Here is a 19643-nt window from a genome sequence, read left to right on the forward strand (position 1 = left end):
GGACATATTCCTGGGTGTGAGAGCAGTGTGCTCTAGGTACTTAAGGTAGCCATACATCTAGCAATGTATGGGCAGATTCGACCAAAAGACAAATCTCTCTCTTATTTAATCTGATAAGAGAGAGATCTGTTAGCTGCCCATACACCACAGGCTGAATCCCAATCAATTTCAGCATGGAGTCTCTTGGGAATCGTCCTTGTTCAGCGCATACGTCTGCATCGTCGCCCCGACGCTGTCCCCTCTAATGATAATGCCCCCTCCGGTGCCCAGAAGCAATGTATACAGAAAGGTAATGTATACATTGCACCTGGGCACCAGGGGGTGGGGACATTTATCATTAGGAGGGACAGTGCCGGGGGTTTCATCGCGTTCATCAGTCATCGTGAAATTGCACACCGTTCCTGCCGCGCACCTGATCGAGCAAGTCGGGCCAACATCTTGCAGCATGCACGATTGACTATGCAACCAATTTCGGGGCCAAAACTGGTCGCATTGTTGGTCGGGCATGGACTCGGCAGCACCGATTTTCATCCAATTTGATTACAATAATCGAATCAGATGGTGGATCGGCTTCCAAGTCGCCTGATGTATGCCCCCCTTAAGTCTATAGGGCTGATGCAATCAATTTGAAAAAGATGGAGGACACCTGCCACTGCTGCAAAAAGGCAAATATTAATTTGTAGTGCAAAAAAAGTAGGAGTATACATGCAATGCAGAGCAGAAGCTGGAATTGTGAGGCACAGTTCACATACCAGGAGTCTGGAGACTCGTCTCAGTCAGTTGGGTGTGGGTACAGGTAGCCTGGAGGCCGAATCCTGCCTGTCGGAGATTGTACTGAGGCTGTGTTAGCATCTCATTGCTATTGCTGGGTATTTAAACCCTTTACCATATGTCCAGCTGGACGTATGTGCAAGTGGCATCAGACATCCCGCCCCTTACCTCCTTCTGGGTTCCACAGTCGACCAGAAGTGGCCAGGACACAGACGTGTACAACACTAGATACACTCTTAGTTACCAGGGAGCAAGAGGACTTTGTAAACAATAAAGTTGTAAATGGCTGGGATGGCCTACGGAAAAGGCCCAGAACAGCCTAAGTACACCCAGGTAGTACAGATATTAGGATAAACAGCAGAGCACACATGATGGAGCAGCATAAAACTGCAGAGGTGAATTCCAATAAAGACAAAAGTGAATAGATAATGTGTATAACATATATACCTGCAGTTTGCTACAGCTGGGTAAAACGATCCTATTAGACAGCCCTGTCACTATATTAGGCAACTGTAGAGCACATCACAGTGTGTGCTATGCCTGGTAAAGCCCATGAAGCCATTGTGTATGGCCCCCTGGGGAAGAGTGGGGGTGACTTGTGATGAATATGCAGACTGACACCATAAGAAAAGAGGGAGGTGATCAAATTAGGTGTAGAAAAGTGTATTAAAAACTTAGCACAGAAAAGCAAACAAATATCCGGGCACCAGTCAGCAACGTGATGCATGAACTCCTTTAATCCTTCCCCAAGACTTCTGAAAGACAATTGCAAGGCCTGACAGCCGTTTCACAGAAAAATCTGCTTCTTCAGAGGCAACAATAACAAATAAAGTGACAGCAAAACAACATTTATACATTTCAAGATAGGTGTGGATAGGCTTATAATGCCTATCCACACCTATCTTGAAATGTATAAATGTTGTTTTGCTGTCACTTTATTTGTTATTGTTGCCTCTGAAGAAGCAGATTTTTCTGTGAAACGGCTGTCAGGCCTTGCAATTGTCTGTCAGAAGTCTTGGGGAAGGATTAAAGGAGTTCATGCATCACGTTGCTGACTGGTGCCCGGATATTTGTTTGCTTTTCTGTGCTACAATTGTACCTAGTCTTTCCGGAGGCACGGTCCTTAACCCCTGCTACCCCCTTGGAGCTGCCTACCAGGGCATCTAGTGCCACCCTACCTACTCTCTTTTCTGCTGGTATTAAAAACTTAGATGGTTCATAGTGAGGCGGGTTGTCTGACGACGGGTTGTTGCACGTCCGGCCAGACATATGGTAAAGGGTTTAAATACCCAGCGGTAGCGAGGAGATGCCAACACAGCCTCAGAAGCAGCAACAAGTGCGAAATGCCATCAAGCTACCTGTGCCCACACCCACTGACTGGGACTAGTCTCTGGACTCCCGGTATGTGAACTATGCTTTACAATTCTAGCTTCTCTGCATTGCATGTATGCTCCTACAAATTAATATATGCATTTTTTGCAGCAGTGCCAGGCATCCTCCATCTTTTTCATACTGATTGTGCCTACTGTCTATAATACTCATGGGAAATAAAAGGCTATTGCTGCTAAAATCCAGGTGGAGTCTCAGGTCATCTTTAGTATTCCTGATTTGCATCACACCCATGGTGGATGTGGGTGCTTGTGGAGTGACTTCCTGATTCCTGTTGTTTTTTTTGCAGCAGCAGAAGACCACACAGGGGGCCACTCCTCTAAGCTAAGAACAGGACAACTATGCTACAATTTGCTCAGGTCCACAAAAACTTGACAATACAAAATTGGAAAAATGTTACCTGTTCGGAAGAGTGCCGATTTCACATGCAGCATTCTTGGTAGGGTCAGAATTTGGCATAAACATCATGAAAGTCTGGATCGATCCTGCTTTGTGTCAACAGTTCAGGCTGCTGTTGTCGATGGTGTAAATAGCTGAGGGACTTTTTCTTGGCATAATTTGGAACCCTTAGTACCAAGTGAACATTGCGGATTGACAATTAAGATATGAATAGTTTGAGAAGTCCTCTAAAGTACAGGTGTATACATTTAAATGCTTATCTCTTTGTTTACTGTTATCAAAGGCCTTTCACACTTACTGACACCAAATCTGACAGACTACTTAATCACAAGGGAAGGAGGGATTCTCTCACACTACATCTGTTAATCCTGTGTGTGAGAAAGCTCTCACTGCAGCTGCGTGTTTCTCTGACTGAGCTGTCTGCACAAGAGCAGAGGAAATGTACCTTATTTGTAATTGTGTGTGAATCCTGGCATCTGAGGCTTTTCATATGCTGTAACTCTGCAGTCTGACATGCAAAGAACAGTGTAATATTGAAGCATTGAGATTCACCTTTGCAAATGAAACATTCCAACATAACTAAAAGCTATACACAATAAATTAAAGCTTTTGCCTCTGATATTTAACATGAAAAGTTGGAAAACGTTTACACAGCTACTTAGACATTTTTTTGTACATTGTCATTTTAGAACACTTGGTTTGATACTGTTCCTTTAAACACCTCAGCCTAACAAGTATTGTTGCTTACCCTGTCCATCCCTCTATGACCACAATGTACCTGTTTTTTGGGACTACTTCCGGCAGGATAATGCACCATGTCACAAAGCTCACATCACCTCAAACTGGTTTCTTGAACATGACATTGAGTTCACCATACTCCAATGGCTTCCTCAGTCACCAGATCTCTATCGAATAGAGCACCTTTGGGATGTGGTGGAACAGGAGATTCGCATCATGGATCTGCAGCTGGCAAATCAGAACTCCAAAAGAAAGGGGGGAGCTAAGCTGAAATGACCAAGGTAAGAGCAGGCTGGGATTATCCATTGAGATTTTGGTCTATATTGACATAATCCAATACAATTAGGAGGAAGCCCGAAATGGTGGGCTGTAGTCACATTGCAGCATTTTAATCTTTGTGTGTCTTTTGCACTTCGATTAATAAAGTGAAGTCTTAAAAGAGCTGAACCTGGATTGCATTGGACTATGTCAATGTAGACCAAAATCTCTAAGGAATCTTTCCAATGCCTTGATGAATCTATGCCATGAAGACATAAGACACTTCTGAAGGCAAAATGGTGTACAACATGGTACTAGCAAAGGTGTAAATAAAATGGCCAATAAGTGTACTTTTCTATTGCAGCCCATACTTAGCTATAAGTTTTGTAGCCACCCCGGTACAACTTTCAGTCACCAGCTAAAGCTGTCTGCAATTTAACCAAAGAGACCAAGACAATGTTAGGGCCAGTTTACACAAATGATTGTAAAGTGTTGCAGTTACTGCTTCTCAACTGCCTCAAACCATCCACTTCCAACTCCTTGCTTTTACAGGCAGATATCACATAGCTATCAAAGCAGTTGCAACTGAAAGCAAGCAGCGTCTGTGAAAGACATATCTGCCACGCCAATTCACAAATGTTATCAAAAGCCTATCACAAACTACTATGGGAATGTTCTCATTTATTCAGTGGAAAAGCAGTTGATCTGCTGTAGAATGCTGTGTTAAAGGCTTTAGTAAACGCTTTGCAACTGTTTGTGTGAACAAGCCTATGAGCTGCTTCAGTGACATTTGGTAGAAGCCCTAAAGTATTTAGTTTAGATTTTAAGGGAACTGTTTTACTTATTCTTCAAAACATTTTTATTGAAATACAAGATGATAAAAACTTATAATTTTATTTTTTTTTTTGCGTGCACATACAGTATTCAATTCACTTTATTGTCACTGTGTAACACAACAAAATTACTTTTCATGACAACTCCACGGTGCATATAGGGAACATAGTGATCGTAACAAGGAAGAGAAGAAATTATACAAGTATGCCAGGTATTACAGATGTTTAAACAATTTGTACACAGTGTTAATTATTTCAGAGAGGATTCAGAGTTCATCAGTCTGTTTGTGTGTGTGCGGATTGATCTAAAACGTTTACCTGATGGAGGCTCCCTGCACACTGCAAATCCGTTTTCCGATTCCGTTTCCGATTCCGTTTCCGATTTTCAATTCCGATTTTCCCTGAATACATTCAACAGAAAAACGGATCAAAAAATGCAGCATGCAGTAAAGATTAAAAATCGGATGTAAAAACAGATTAAAAAGCGGAATCTGAATCAGAATCGCGTGCAGTGTGCAAGAGGCCGGAAGGAGCTCTAACAAGGCATTTCCAGGGTGAGTGTTGTCCTTGATAATGTTTTTGGCCCTTCTCACGCTGCGAGTACTATACAAATGTTCCAGTGATGGTAGTTCAGTGCCAATACTGGCTTCTGCTGTTTTAACAACTCGCTGCAGGGCTTTTCTAGTAGCCTCCGTGCAGCTGTTGTACCAGGCTGTCATGCAATTGGTCAGAACGCTTTCTATAGTGCATCTGTAGAAATTAACCAGCAGCTTCTGTGGGAGGTTAGCACTCCTTAGTTTTCTCAGAAAGTAGAGGCGTTGTTGTGTTTTGCCAGTTAGAGCTAAAGCATTGTCAGCCCAGGACAGGTTCTCTGCAATGGTGACTCCCAAAAATTTGAAGCTAGAAACTCTCTCCACAGCCTCTGCATTGATCATTAGCGGTAGGTGAGTGGTCTTTTTGGTGGTCCTAAAGTCCAGAATAATTTCTTTGGTCTTCGTTGTATTTAATAACAGGTTGTCCCGCCATGCAGTCAGGTTCCTAACTTCTTCTCTGTATGCAGCTTCCTCATTGTCTGATATAAGCCCAATGACAGTCGTATCATCTGCAAACTTAACAATTATGTTTGAGGTATGGATAGGCTATATGTAATTACATGAAATAAGATGGTTAAAAAAATATTATCCTTTAACTGTTTACATGTGTATATTGTAGACTTGATATAATTAATTTAATATTTGTGAACTAAATGTGCAATAAAAGTGTAAAAATTTAAATGTACCTATTGACTATCTTTAACTGAACAATAATGAAAAAAAAAACTTTAGAAGTTAAACCCTGCACAGCTTGGTACGTTTGTAACAGTATACTGAGGCAAAAATAAATACATTTTAAAAAGAAACAAAACAAAAAACTACTTTTAAAGAGTGCTTTGCAGCCATTGTCATGTCATATTTTAATCAATAAACTGATTTTGCTAGCTTTTGAATGATATGTGATTGTACAATGCCAGGTAGAGTGATATTGTTATTATTTGAAAAGTTGTGAACATACAGTATAATAAGAAGAAAGTCTTATTTATTCCATCAAATCTCAGTTTACAAATACTGTAGATTAAGAAAGATGCAGTGGGGAAAATTGTATTAACTATTGGACTGTTGATATTCAAGACCACACATCATAACGTCTCATGCTCACACAGCCTCTGATGGGAAGAGGACAGGGCACGTTTGACTCTTCCACCTGGCAGATATCTAGATATGGGTCAAACAAGATGACGGTGGGCATATCATTAGTTAGACTTGCCCTTCTCTGTCCCACCAAATAAATTCTTCCATTAGCTGTACTGCATCCCATAAAGAACTTGCGATCAAGACATTCCTCTTCAATCACCGACCACTTCTCAGCACAAAGGTCAAACCTCAGAGCCTTGCCTCCAATGGTGTACAAGATTCCATTAAGTATTGTAGCACAAAGGTCATACCTAAACAGTAACAGTATATGATTTAAAGAACAACTCAGGCAACATGTTACATCATTCAGTAAACCAATAAAGTGGTACAGGAAATCATTGTTGCTGTGTTAAAGATGTACTCCAGAAAAAAAAACAATTAAAATTAATAAATTACATTCAGCTCTTTTAGTTAACAATTTGTATTCAAAACACAAGTAAAATGACTCAGCTACACAAAAACATATTTACTAACGGTCATATCCAGCTCATGCAGGAGTAAATGTATGTTCCACAATGATGTAATGAAAATGAATTTGTAAGAGAATTAGCAAATTTGTCTACAGTACTTTCTTAAAGTTTTTTTGTCTATGGTCAATGACTGCATGTAATGTCAGAAGAGGCCATTCCTTGACTGTGGTTGGAGAAAAAGAATTACACAAAAGGACTTTGAGATTTTACCATCTGTTCAGAAATGGGTTATTCCCAATAAAGGTGGTTAAGATGTGGAATATTTTACTGCAGCAGTTATGGCAAATTCTATGCCTGAACTTAAAAGGGGCTTGGATGTTTTCCTTACCTTGAAGAGCATCAACAGCTATGATTGCTATTTATGGAAAGGTAATACTATGATTCAATCAGACAGTTTCTGTCCTTGTGGCTTTTCTTTCACCTGGAATGAAGGGTGTTGAGGCTCAAAAGGTTGAACTTGATGGACACATCTTTTTCTACCTAAACAACTATGTAACCCACCTGCATGCTGTACACAATGGCACTGTACATACACATGTGCTATACATTGACCCATGCATTGTACTATCCTATGACCTGTGCTGTGCCAAATGGCACTAATTTGCTAAATAAAATTTATTTGGATACAGGTATGTTGAACCTCTTGCAGATTGATTCCCATCTAATGGGAATTTAAGTATACAATGAAAGTAAACATACTTGCACATGACGTTTGCCTTTGAATTGAAAGTTTCTGAGTTTCCTAAAATAAAATAAGGCCTCATGTGAGCTTTTGGAAGGGCTGACTATTGTTTTGCTGCAATTTTAAAATTGGTCTGGTCTTACCAGTTAAAAGCAACCTGTCATGCGACAAAAAGGCAACAGGTCACCAATACATTTAATAAGCAGGACATTTTTAATGTCTGTAATAAACCTCATTTTCCTTCATTGTCCTTAAACCACTTCCTGTGTACCTCATAAAAAACTCATAGATGCATCAACTTCAGATCTCTTCAATGCCCTACTGGTTATGTATTCCCTTTTAGAAGCCTATTTATTTTAGAAGCCTATTTATAAAGAATAGTGATTATAAAAATATCTCTCATTTTTTTTATTTTGTTTTTCCACAAGCTTATCACTATGCAGTTATTTCCATATTTATAAATGCTCTGTGTTTTGTGTCTGTGTCTAATCTGTGTTTTGTTTGCTGGAAATAAGCCTAGAAAATGTTGATAATGATTACCATTAATATTTTGAAAGTTTACAATATAGCTCTGTTCTTACACCTGCTTTTAAGGATAGTGCCCTTGAGGCTAGACACTGCTGCTATCTTTAACCACTTAAGGACTGCAACCTTAAAACAGACACTTTTTTCCATTCAGACCACTGCAGCTATAAGGCCCCATTCACACTTGCGGTTTGAGTCCGCAAGTGTCCGGGGTCCGCAAAGAGACCGTACGGGTCTCTGCGGTGGCCACAAGGTGGCACAAGTTGCGGATCCGGAATGTATCAGTTCTGGCTACAATAAAGTAGCCGGAACTAGATACTTTGCAGTGCCAGAAAGGCACCGCAAGCATGGGGGATACCGGCGTGTAGTCCGGGCCCCCCAAGTGGCATAGGACCGGTGCTGTAAGCATCCGTTTCTCATTGCACAGCATGGGCCGCATGTTCGGGTCAGGATCCAGCCCGGGTCCGCAGCCGCACCGGGACGGACTGAAAAATAGCGCATGTTGTAAAAAAAGCCGAGTGTGAATGGATACATTGATTAACAATGTATCCATTCACCATCCGCTGTGTACGGAGCGTTCTGGGTCCGGGGAAGCCGGACCTGGAACGCTAATGTGAACCGGGCTTTAGGGTTTATTGCTCGGCCATACAACCTACTGTCTAAATGAATTTTACCTCCTTTTTTTGTCACTAATACAGCTTTCTTTTGGCGCTATTTGATTGCTGCTGTGATTTTTAGTTTTTATTCATCAAAAAAGACATGAATTTTGTCAAAAAAAATGATTTTTTTAACTTTCTGTGCTGACATTTTTCAAATAAAGTAAAATTTCTATATACATTTTTGTCTAAATTTATTGTGCTACATGTCTTTGATCAATAAATAAACATTTATTGGATTTTTTTTTTGTTTGGGTAAAAGTTATAGTGTTTACAAACTATGGTGCAAAAAGTGAATTTCCCCAGTTTGAAGCATCTCTGACTTTTCTGAGGACCTGTCATGTTTCATGAGGTGCTAGAATTCCAGGATAGTATATATACCCCAAAATGACCCCATTTTTGAAAGAAGACATCCAAAAGTATTCACTCAGAGGCATGGTGAGTTCATAGAAGATTTTATTTTTTGTCACAAGTAAGCGGAAAATGACACTTTGTGACAAAAAAATAAAATATAAAAAGTTTCCATTTCTGCTAACTTGTGACAAAGAAAAATGAAATCTGCCACGGGCTCACCATGCCCCTCTCTGAATAGTATGGGCAGTTTAGGAACCCCACAAGTGACCCCATTTTAGAAAGACAACACCCCAAAGTATTCTGTTAAGAGTAATGGTGAGTTCATAGAAGATTTTATTTTTTGTCACAAGTTAGCGGAAATTGATTTTTATTGTTTTTTTTCACAAAGTTTCATTTTCCACTAACTTGTGACAAAAAATAAAATCTTCTATGAACTCATCATACTCCTTACAGAGTACCTTGGGGCGTCTTCTTTCTAAAATGGGGTCACTTGTGGGTTTCCTATACTGCCCTGGCATTTTAGGGGCCCAAAACCGTGAGGAGTAGTCTCTGGAAACCAAATGCCTCAAAATGACTGTTCAGGGGTATAAGTATCTGCAAATTTTTATGACAGGTGGTCTATGAGGGGCCGAATTTTGTGGAACCGGTCATAAGCAGGGTGGCCTCTTAGATGACAGGTTATATTGGCACTTGCATTGGTACATGGGCATGTGATGTATTGGGTGCGTAGACCAATAAGACCACAATACATTATTTTTGACTAGACCCATGTTAAGGAGAAGGCCCAAAAAATGTTAAGTTTGGAAACTTGGAGTGGTTTCCATCGAAAAGGCTGGGCATGGTAGCTTCTCGGATTGGCGGTTGCGTTTTGTGTGGCATAACGGTTGGTCTCAGCCACAATTAAGTCGTAGAGATTGCTGATCAGAGCGAGTGCAGTGATTGGCTAGTATGGCAGAGCCTTGTCCCGCCCTCAAGACCATTGGCCCGCACCTGATTGGCCAGCGGGAGTCTGAATAGAATATACAGTAGGAACAGCTGCGATGGACGGTGTGTGGTCAACGTGTTTGGCCGTGATTGACAGCATCCCCACATTATTAGACGGAAATCAGGGCATCTGAAATGAATATACTGTAAGAAGATAGAGGCCAAGCAGATGAGTAAGGTGATGTGGTGGACGGCAGGGCTTAGCGTGTCTCTCTGCTGCAGCGGCCGTGATTGACAGCGCCACCATGTGATTGGCCAGCGGACATCTGAAAGGGACATATGGAGGAAGAGTACCGTAAGTGATGCCCTGGTGTACTGGATGGCGACCTGGACAGAGAAAAGGGGACACAGGACAGAGAGAGGGGGACACAGGACTAACAAAGGAAGGAAAGGACATGGGGGACACAGAAAGGACTGAGGAAGACACAAAAGGTACAAGGAGGACCCAGAAGGTATAAGGGAGACATAATTTAGGGGGATTGGAGGAAAAGGTTCATAAGACGCCCTTATGCCATCGACACACCAGGATAAGTATGTATATTTTTTTTCCTGATTTTTGTCCTCTAAATCCAGGTGCATCTTATGGTCCGAAAAATACGGTAATTACATGCATGTTTCAGGAATGGGTTTACACTGGAAATGAGAAGGTTAGGGGCAGCCACTAGGAAGAACTCAAAGAGGAACTCCAGTGAAAATAAAGTAATAAAAAAGTGCTTTTAATACAATAATTATGTATAAATGATTTAGTCAGTGTTTTCCCAATGTAAAATCTTTCCTCTCCCTGATTTACATTTGGACATTTACCACATGGTGACATTTTTACTGCTGGCAGGTGATGTCACTGGAAGGAGATGCTGCTTGCTTTTTTGGCAGTTGGACTCAGCGGTAAACAGCTGTTATTTCCCACAATGCAATGAGGTTCACAGACAAGAAACTGTCAAGACCATGGTCCTGACATCCCACTGTGGGAGGGGCATCACCACAATATCAGCAATACAGAGCCCCCTGATGATCTGTTAGTGAAAAGGAAAAGATTTCTCATGGGAAAGGTCAGCTACTGATTTGGATGAAGTTCAATTCTTGGTCACGGTTTCTCTTTAATGTTATAAGGACAGCCTTCAGTAAAGGGGAATTGAATTGTTAAGGGATACCTGATTGATGAGGAGAATTCCCTAAAACTCTGATGAAAGTGAACAGTAGAATATTGGCAACCAGACTGTACAGATACTCCAACTATTATCTTCAGATGTAACTTAGGCGCCAACTAAAGCCAACGTTCCCAGGGAAAATTACTGCATTGCCCCCCCCCCAACAAAAGACATATTGTATGATAAAATGTTACACTATGCTAACTACTCACTACAACAGTCAAAAAGTAGGGATAATAAAAATTGCAGCCTGCAGGAAGAAAACACAGAGACAACAGGAGCCCAAATGGTGCAGTATGTCACAGTACCAGAAGCATGTAAAATATGCTAATGTATTATACTCACAAAGGTGGGTTGCAGAAGGGCAACCGACCACTAGAAGCAGGTGGAGATGTATAACCCCGACTAGAGAGGCGCCTTATTTGTGGCTACAAGCACTATTAGGCACTGCTATTTGGCCTGAGGAAGTGGGTATGCACCCACGAAACGCGTTGCCAGTGCAATAAAATTCTATTAATACGTGAATTTGTCTTCATTGAGGTAAGCCACCTCACTTTTTTCATTTTATTTGTTTTTAACGTATTTTATCTGCTCTGGGCGCCTCTTCCCCCTTTACCTTACTACAACAGTCAGTACATTATATGGGCAATGTGTGGGCAAACTTCAGAGGAAAAAGTAGGGATGATGGGTAAAGAAGGTTACTGGAGTAACGCATCTCAATTTTTTAGGGCATATTTTTGTTCTCAGGCTAATACATTTATAAATAAATGATGAAGCCCAAAAAAAATATTAAAATACTGATAATGTGTTTTGGTGATAAAATGACATCAGTTAAAACTGGTTCTCAGTTTATCTTAGTTTTTTTTTTGTTTTTTTTAAATAAGGCAAACCAGTCGCAGTTAACAATACATAACACACTTCCAATATTTGTGACTATCATTACTAATTGTTTAGGAACAATGTACAGATTCACTGCTTGAATTTCTACAGAGCAGCCTCTTATGCTCTGTAGAAATTGAAGGATGTGGGTTAAATGGGAAAAGTCTAGCAGTATAAACAATAGAACAATAATGTCAGTTATTACATATACATCACAATGGATCCCTTATAAAGTCAACAATATTAGTTGATGCCTATACACCTAGTGCAATCATGGATTATCACTTCAAGAGATCAGAATCTAGTGAATGTAAATGGCTTTAGTGTACATATACTTCAGTGTGCCTAAAATGTCATAAAATGGGGCCCTGGTCAGTAATGCAATATACATAATTTCATGTTCACATGCTGACATATTTCCAATATGTACAGTATGAACTGTTAACTATGTAACTATACTTGTCTGTAACTATACTTATAGCAAACTAGCTATGGTATGTGCTTGTAAAATGTGTTTGAAAAATGTGCATCCACAATAATGTCATGTTGTCTTTCATTCTCCCTACTCAGGATGTAAATTGTCACTTTGCAGTCTTTATCATCCCTATACAGATCATTATCAGACTTCTGAGGCGAGGGGCAAGAGTCTATTTTTACTCACCTGGGGCTTCTTGCAACCCCATGCAGCCATCTCTGTCCCTCGCCGCAGATCTGGTAGTCCTCTGTGTTCCCGCTGGACACCCGTAATGGTCGCAACCCGCCGGCGGGGTTGGCTCTTCTGCGCCTGCGTCCACATCATCTGGCGTGTTCTGCGCCTGCGCAGGCGCAGTATGCACCAGATGACGTGGACATGCGGGCAGGCACAGAAGGGCCAATCCCGTCGGTGGGTCGCAATCATTATGGGTGTCCAGCGGGAGCCCCGAGGACCGCCGGCTGCAAGGGGTTGGAAGAAGCCCCAGGTGAGTAAAAATAGATTCTTGCCCCTAGCCTCAGCAGTCCTTTAAAGGACAACTGAAGTGAGAAGAATATGGAGGGTGTCATATTTATTTCCTTTTATACAATACCAGTTGCCTGGCAGTCCTGCTGATCTAATTGGCTGCAGCAGTGTCTAAATAACACCGGAAACAAGCATGCAACTAATCTTGTCAGATCTGACAATAATGTCAGAAACATCTGATCTGCTGCACGCTTATTCAGGGTCTGTGGCTAAAATAATTAGAGGCAAAGGGTCAGGAGGACAGCAAGGGAACTGGTATTGCATAAAAGAAAATAAATATGGCAGTTTCCATATCCCTCTCGCTTCAGGTGTGCTTTAAGCAAATGTAGGGATGGTTATATTTGGAGTACCTGAGTAGTGCTGTATCTGAATTGATGCATGTGTGATTCTGCTGGAAGGGTCTGTAGCAGTGGCTGGATAGTGAACTGGCTAAAGGGAACCTTAACTGAGAGGGATATGGATGTTTCCTTTTAAGCAATACCAGTTGCTTGGCAGTCCTGCTGATCTCTTTGGCTGCAGTTATGGCTGAATCACACACCTGAAACAAGCATACAGTTAATCAGAGCACCTGATCTGCATGCTTGTTGAGGGGCTGTGGCTAAAAGTATTAAGGTGGCCGCACCTGATCTGCATGCTTGTTGAGGGGCTGTGGCTAAAAGTATTAAGGTGGCCATACACTTGTGGGTTTGCCATCAGATCGACCAACAGATAGATCCCTCTCTGATCGAATCTGATCAGAGAGGGATCGTATGGCTGCCTTCACTGAAAACAGATTGTGAATCAATTTCAGCATGAAACCGATCACAATCTGTGGAACTGCCGCTGCCGCCGCCGCCCGCCGGCATCCATTACCTGATCTGGCCGGCGCTAGGCCCCCGGTCTCCGCTGTCTTCTTCTCCGAGCTCGGCTCCAACTTCACTGAACTTCCTGTTTGGGGAAGTTTAAACAAAAGAGGGCACTGTTTAACCCACGCGTACGAATTTCTCCGTCCCTTTTTCCATCCTTTCACCACCAGGGATGGAGAAATCCGTACTTTCCGCGCTCCCGCCGCTGCCCGCGCTCCCGCTCGCACTGCCGCTCGTAAACACGCCGCCGGCCGCTCGCCCGGAGATCAATGAACGGGAAAATCCATTCCCGTTCGTTGATCTAAGCCCCGCAATGATCCGCTGCTTCTCCGATAAGCAGCGCGATCATTGTGAAGAAAAAAAAAAAACTTTTCCAGCCTCCTAGTACTTCCTGCAAGCGTCCGGAAGGAAGCTTGCAGGTCGCATTAAACAAAAAGTTACTGTTGCCATCTTGTGGCCAAATAGTAAAACTACACCCTAAAGCATTTTTCACATACAAATACATTAGTTTTACACAAATAATTAACTCCTTACCTCCCACACTCCCCAATTTTATTTTATTTTTTGTAATTAAAAAAAAAAAATTACAATAAAAAAAATACATAAATAGTTACCTTAGGGACTGAACTTTTTAAATATTTATGTCAAGAGGGTATAACATTGTTACTTTATAAACTATGGGCTAGTAATTAGGGATGGACGCAAAACTGAAAAAAATGCACCTTTATTTCCAAATAAAATATTGGCGCCAAACATTGTGATAGGGACATAATTTAAACGGTTCTATAACCGGGACAAATGGGCAAATAAATTTCATGGGTTTTAATTACAGTAGCATGCATTATTTAAAAACTATAAAGGCCGAAAACTGAAAAATAATAATTTTTTTTCCAAATTTTTTCCTATTTTCCCATTAAAACACATTTAGAATAAAATAATTCTTGGCATAATATTCCCACCTAAAGAAAGCCTAATTGGGGGCAAAAAAAACAAGATATAGTTAATTTCATTGTGATAAGTAATGATAACGTTATAGACGAATGAATGGAAGGAGCGCTGAAAGGTGAAAATTGCTCTGGTGGTCAAGGGGTAAAACCCCTCAGTTGGGAAGTGGTTAAACTTCCTGCCGGGACAGGAAGAAGTGGAGCCTGCCGGACTCGGCGCCCAGCGGAGAAGGAGCAGCGGTGACAGTGGGGACACACGCTGGCGGAACAGGTAATGTATTGCGTCGGTCGTCGGACATTCGAACGCCGCTATCGACGCACTCCCAACCCGCCGACGACCAAGCAAAATCTTCCGCATGGACAGGAATCGACGGGAACGATCGATTTCGGTCACAAATCGATCGTTCGGTCAACGTTTGCGCAACAATTTCACAGCAGATTCGATCACAGTGATCGAATCTTCTGTATATCGGCGGGAAAATTGTTAGGTGTATTTAGAGATACAGGATCAGCAGGAGAGTCAGGCAATTGGTATGATTTTAAAAGGAAAAATTCATATACTTCTCAGTTTAGGTTCCCTTTAACCACTTGAGGACCTAGGGCTTTCTACCCCTTAAGGACCGGCCACTTTTTTTCCATTCAGACCACTGCAGCTTTCACGGTTTATTGCTCGCTCATACAACCTACCACCTAAATGAATTTTGGCTCCTTTTCTTGTCACTAATAAAGCTTTCTTTTGGTGCTATTTGATTGCTCCTGCGATTTTTACTTTTTATTATATTCATCAAAAAAGACATGAATTTTGGCAAAAAAATGATTTTTTTAACTTTCTGTGCTGACAGTTTTCAAATAAAGTAAAATTTCTGTATACATGCAGCGCGAAAAATGTGGACAAACATGTTTTGGATTAAAAAAAAACCCATTCAGTGTATATTTATTGGTTTGGGTAAAAGTTATAGCGTTTACAAACTATGGTGCAAAAAGTGAATTTTCCCATTTTCAAGCATCTCTGACTTTTCTGACCACCTGTCATGTTTCATGAGGGGCTAGAATTCCAGGATAGTATAAATACCCCCCAAATGACCCCATTTTGGAAAGAAGACATCCCAAAGTATTCACTGAGAGGCATAATGAGTTCATAGAAGATATTATTTTTTGTCACAAGTAAGCGGAAAATGACACTTTGTGACCAAAAAAAAGAAAAACCAAAAAGTTTCCATTTCTTCTAACTGGCGACAAAAAAAAATGAAATCTGCCACGGACTCACCATGCCCCTCTCTGAATACCTTGAAGGGTCTACTTTCCAAAATGGGTCATTTGTGGGGTGTGTTTACTGTCCTGACATTTTGGGGGGTGCTAAATTGTAAGCACCCCTGTAAAGCCTAAAGGTGCTCATTGAACTTTGGACCCCTTAGCGCAGTTAGGCTGCAAAAAAGTGCCACACATGTGGTATTGCCATACTCAGGAGAAGTAGTATAATGTGTTTTGGGGTGTATTTTTACACATACCCATGCTGGGTGGGAGAAATATCTCTGTAAATGACAATTTTTTAATTTTTTTTACACACAATTGTCCATTTACAGAGATCTTTCTCCCACTCAGCATGGGTATGTGTAAAAATACACCCCAAAACACATTATACTACTTCTCCTGAGTACGGCGATACCACATGTGTGGCACTTTTTTGCACCCTAACTGCACTAAAGGGCCCAAAGTCCAATGAGTACCTTTAGGATTTCACAGGTCATTTTGAGAAATTTCGTTTCAAGACTACTCCTCACGGTTTAGGGCCCCTAAAATGCCAGGGCAGTATAGGAACCCCACAAATGACCCCATTTTAGAAAGAAGACACCCCAAGGTATTCCGTTAGGAGTATGGTGAGTTCATAGAAGATTTTATTTTTTGTCACAAGTTAGCGGAAAATGACACTTTGTGAAAAAACACAATTAAAATCAATTTCCGCTAACTTGTGACAAAAAATAAAATCTTCTATGAACTCGCTATACTACTAACGGAATACCTTGGGGTGTCTTCTTTCTAAAATGGGGTCATTTGTGGGGTTCCTATACTGCCCTGGCATTTTAGGGGCCCTAAACCGTGAGGAGTAGTCTTGAAACGAAATTTCTCAAAATGACCTGTGAAATCCTAAAGGTACTCATTGGACTTTGGACCCTTTAGCGCAGTAAGGGTGCAAAAAAGTGCCACACATGTGGTATCGCCGTACTCGGGAGAAGTAGTACAATGTGTTTTGGGGTGTATTTTTACACATACCCATGCTGGGTGGGAGAAATACCTCTGTAAATGGACAATTGTGTGTAAAAAAATCAAAAGATTGTCATTTACAGAGGTATTTCTCCCACCCAGCATGGGTATGTGTAAAAATACACCCCAAAACACATTATACTACTTCTCCCGAGTACGGCGATACCACATGTGTGGCACTTTTTTGCACCCTAACTGCACTAAGGGGCCCAAAGTCCAATGAGTACCTTTAGGATTTCACAGGTCATTTTTGTTTCAAGACTACTCCTCACGGTTTAGGGCCCCTAAAATGCCAGGGCAGTATAGGAACCCCACTAATGACCCCATTTTAGAAAGAAGACACCCCAAGGTATTCCGTTAGGAGTATGGTGAGTTCATAGAAGTTTTTATTTTTTTGTCACAAGTTAGCGGAAATTGATTTTAATTGTTTTTTTTCACAAAGTGTCATTTTCCGCTAACTTGTGACAAAAAATAAAATCTTCTATGAACTCACCATACTCCGTACGGAATACCTTTGGGTGTCTTCTTTCTAGAATGGGGTCATTTGTGGGGTTCCTATACTGCCCTGGCATTTTAGGGGCCCTAAACCGTGAGGAGTAGTCTTGAAACCAAATGTCGCAAAATGACCTGTGAAATCCTAAAGGTACTCATTGGACTTTGGGCCCCTTAGCGTACTTAGGGTGTAAAAAAGTGCCACACATGTGGTACCGCCGTACTCAGGAGAAGTAGTATAATGCGTTTTGGGGTGTATTTTTACACATACCCATGCTAAGTGGGAGAAATATCTCTGTAAATGACAATTGTTTGATTTTTTTTACACACAATTGTCCATTTACATAGAAATGTCTCCCACCCAGCATGGGTATGTGTAAAAATACACCCCAAAACACATTATACTACTTTTCCTGAGTACGGCGGTACCACATGTGTGACACTTTTGTGCAGCCTAGGTGCGCTAAGGGGCCCAACGTCCTATTCACAGGTCATTTTGAGGCATTTGTTTTCTAGACTACTCCTCGCGGTTTAGGGCCCCTAAAATGCCAGGGCAGTATAGGAACCCCACAAGTGACCCCATTTTAGAAAGAAGACACCCCAAGGTATTCCGTTAGGTGTATGGCGAGTTCATAGAAGATTTTATTTTTTGTCACAAGTTAGTGAAAAATGACACTTTGTGAAAAAAAACCAATAAAAATCAATTTCCGCTAACTTTTGACAAAAAATAAAATCTTCTATGAACTCGTCATACACCTGACAGAATACCTTGGGGTGTCTTTTTTTCTAAAATGGGGTCACTTGTGGGGTTCCTATACCGTCCTGGCATTTTACGGGCCCAAAACCGTGAGTAGTCTGGAAACCAAATGTCTCAAAATGACTGTTCAGGGGTATAAGCATCTGCAAATTTTGATGACAGGTGGTCTATGAGGGGGCGAATTTTGTGGAACCGGTCATAAGCAGGGTGGCCTTTTAGATGACAGGTTGTATTGGGCCTGATCTGATGGATAGGAGTGCTAGGGGGGTGACAGGAGGTGATTGATGGGTGTCTCAGGGGGTGGTTAGAGGGGAAAATAGATGCAATCAATGCACTGGGGAGGTGATCGGAACTGGGTCTGAGGGGGATCTGAGGGTTTGGCCGAGTGATCAGGAGCCCACACGGGGCAAATTAGGGCCTGATCTGATGGGTAGGTGTGCTAGGGGGTGACAGGAGGTGATTGATGGGTGTCTCAAGGTGTGATTAGAGGGGGGAATAGATGCAAGCAATGCACTGGCGAGGTGATCAGGGCTGGGGTCTGAGGGCATTCTGAGGGTGTGGGCGGGTGATTGAGTGCCCTAGGGGCAGATAGGGGTCTAATCTGATAGGTAGCAGTGACAGGGGGTGATTGATGGGTAATTAGTGGGTGTTTAGGGTAGAGAACAGATGTAAACACTGCACTTGGGAGGTGATCGGACGTCGGATCTGCGGGCGATCTATTGGTGTGGGTGGGTGATCAGATTGCCCGCAAGGGGCAGGTTAGGGGCTGATTGATGGGTGGCAGTGACAGCGGGTGATTGATGGGTGGCAGTGACAGGGGGTGATTGATGGGTGGCAGAGACGGGGTGATTGATGGGTGATTGATAGGTGATTGACAGGTAATCAGTGGGTTATTACAGGGGAGAACAGATGTAAATATTGCACTGGCGAATTGATAAGGGGGGGTCTGAGGGCAATCTGAGCGTGTAGGCGGGTGATTGGGTGCCCGCAAGGAGCAGATTAGGGTCTGATCTGATGGGTAACAGTGACAGGTGGTGATAGGGGGTGATTGATGGGTGATTGATGGGTAATTAGTGGGTGTTTAGAGGAGAGAATAGATGTAAACGCTGCGCTTGGGTGGTGATCTGATGTCGGATCTGCGGGCGATCTATTGGTGTGGGTGGGTGATCAGATTGCCCGCAAGGGGCAGGTTAGGGGCTGATTGTTGGGTGGCAGTGACAGGGGGTGATTGATGGGTGATAGGTGATTGGCAGGTGATTGACAGGTGATCAGTGGGTTATTACAGGGAAGGACAGATGTAATTAATGCACTGGCGAATTGATAAGGGGGGGGGGGAGGGTATGAGGGCAATCTGAGCGTGTGGGCGGGTGATTGGGTGCCCGCAAGGGGCAGATTAGGGTCTGATCTGATAGGTAACAGTGACAGGTGGTGATAGGGGGTGATTGATGGGTGATTGATGGGTAATTAGTGGGTGTTTAGAGAAGATAACAGATGTAAACAATACATTTGGGAGGTAATCTGACGGCGGGT

The 19643-nt window shown here is 42.1% G+C and overlaps 1 protein-coding gene across 1 annotated transcript in view; it reads right to left on the minus strand.

The window, feature by feature from the left end:
- Positions 1–4482: 4482 nt before the first annotated feature.
- The window catches only part of LOC137548646 (kelch-like protein 23), a 32724-nt gene continuing 17563 nt past the window's right edge, over positions 4483–19643 (minus strand). The window contains exon 3 of the mRNA XM_068271160.1: positions 4483–6369. Within this exon, the coding sequence (XP_068127261.1) occupies positions 6051–6369 (319 nt within the window). The 3' untranslated portion in view covers positions 4483–6050. The remainder of the gene's footprint in view (positions 6370–19643) is intronic.

Source organism: Hyperolius riggenbachi, chromosome 1 (genome assembly GCF_040937935.1).
Source record: "Hyperolius riggenbachi isolate aHypRig1 chromosome 1, aHypRig1.pri, whole genome shotgun sequence".
Classification (NCBI taxonomy): Eukaryota; Metazoa; Chordata; class Amphibia; order Anura; family Hyperoliidae; genus Hyperolius; species Hyperolius riggenbachi.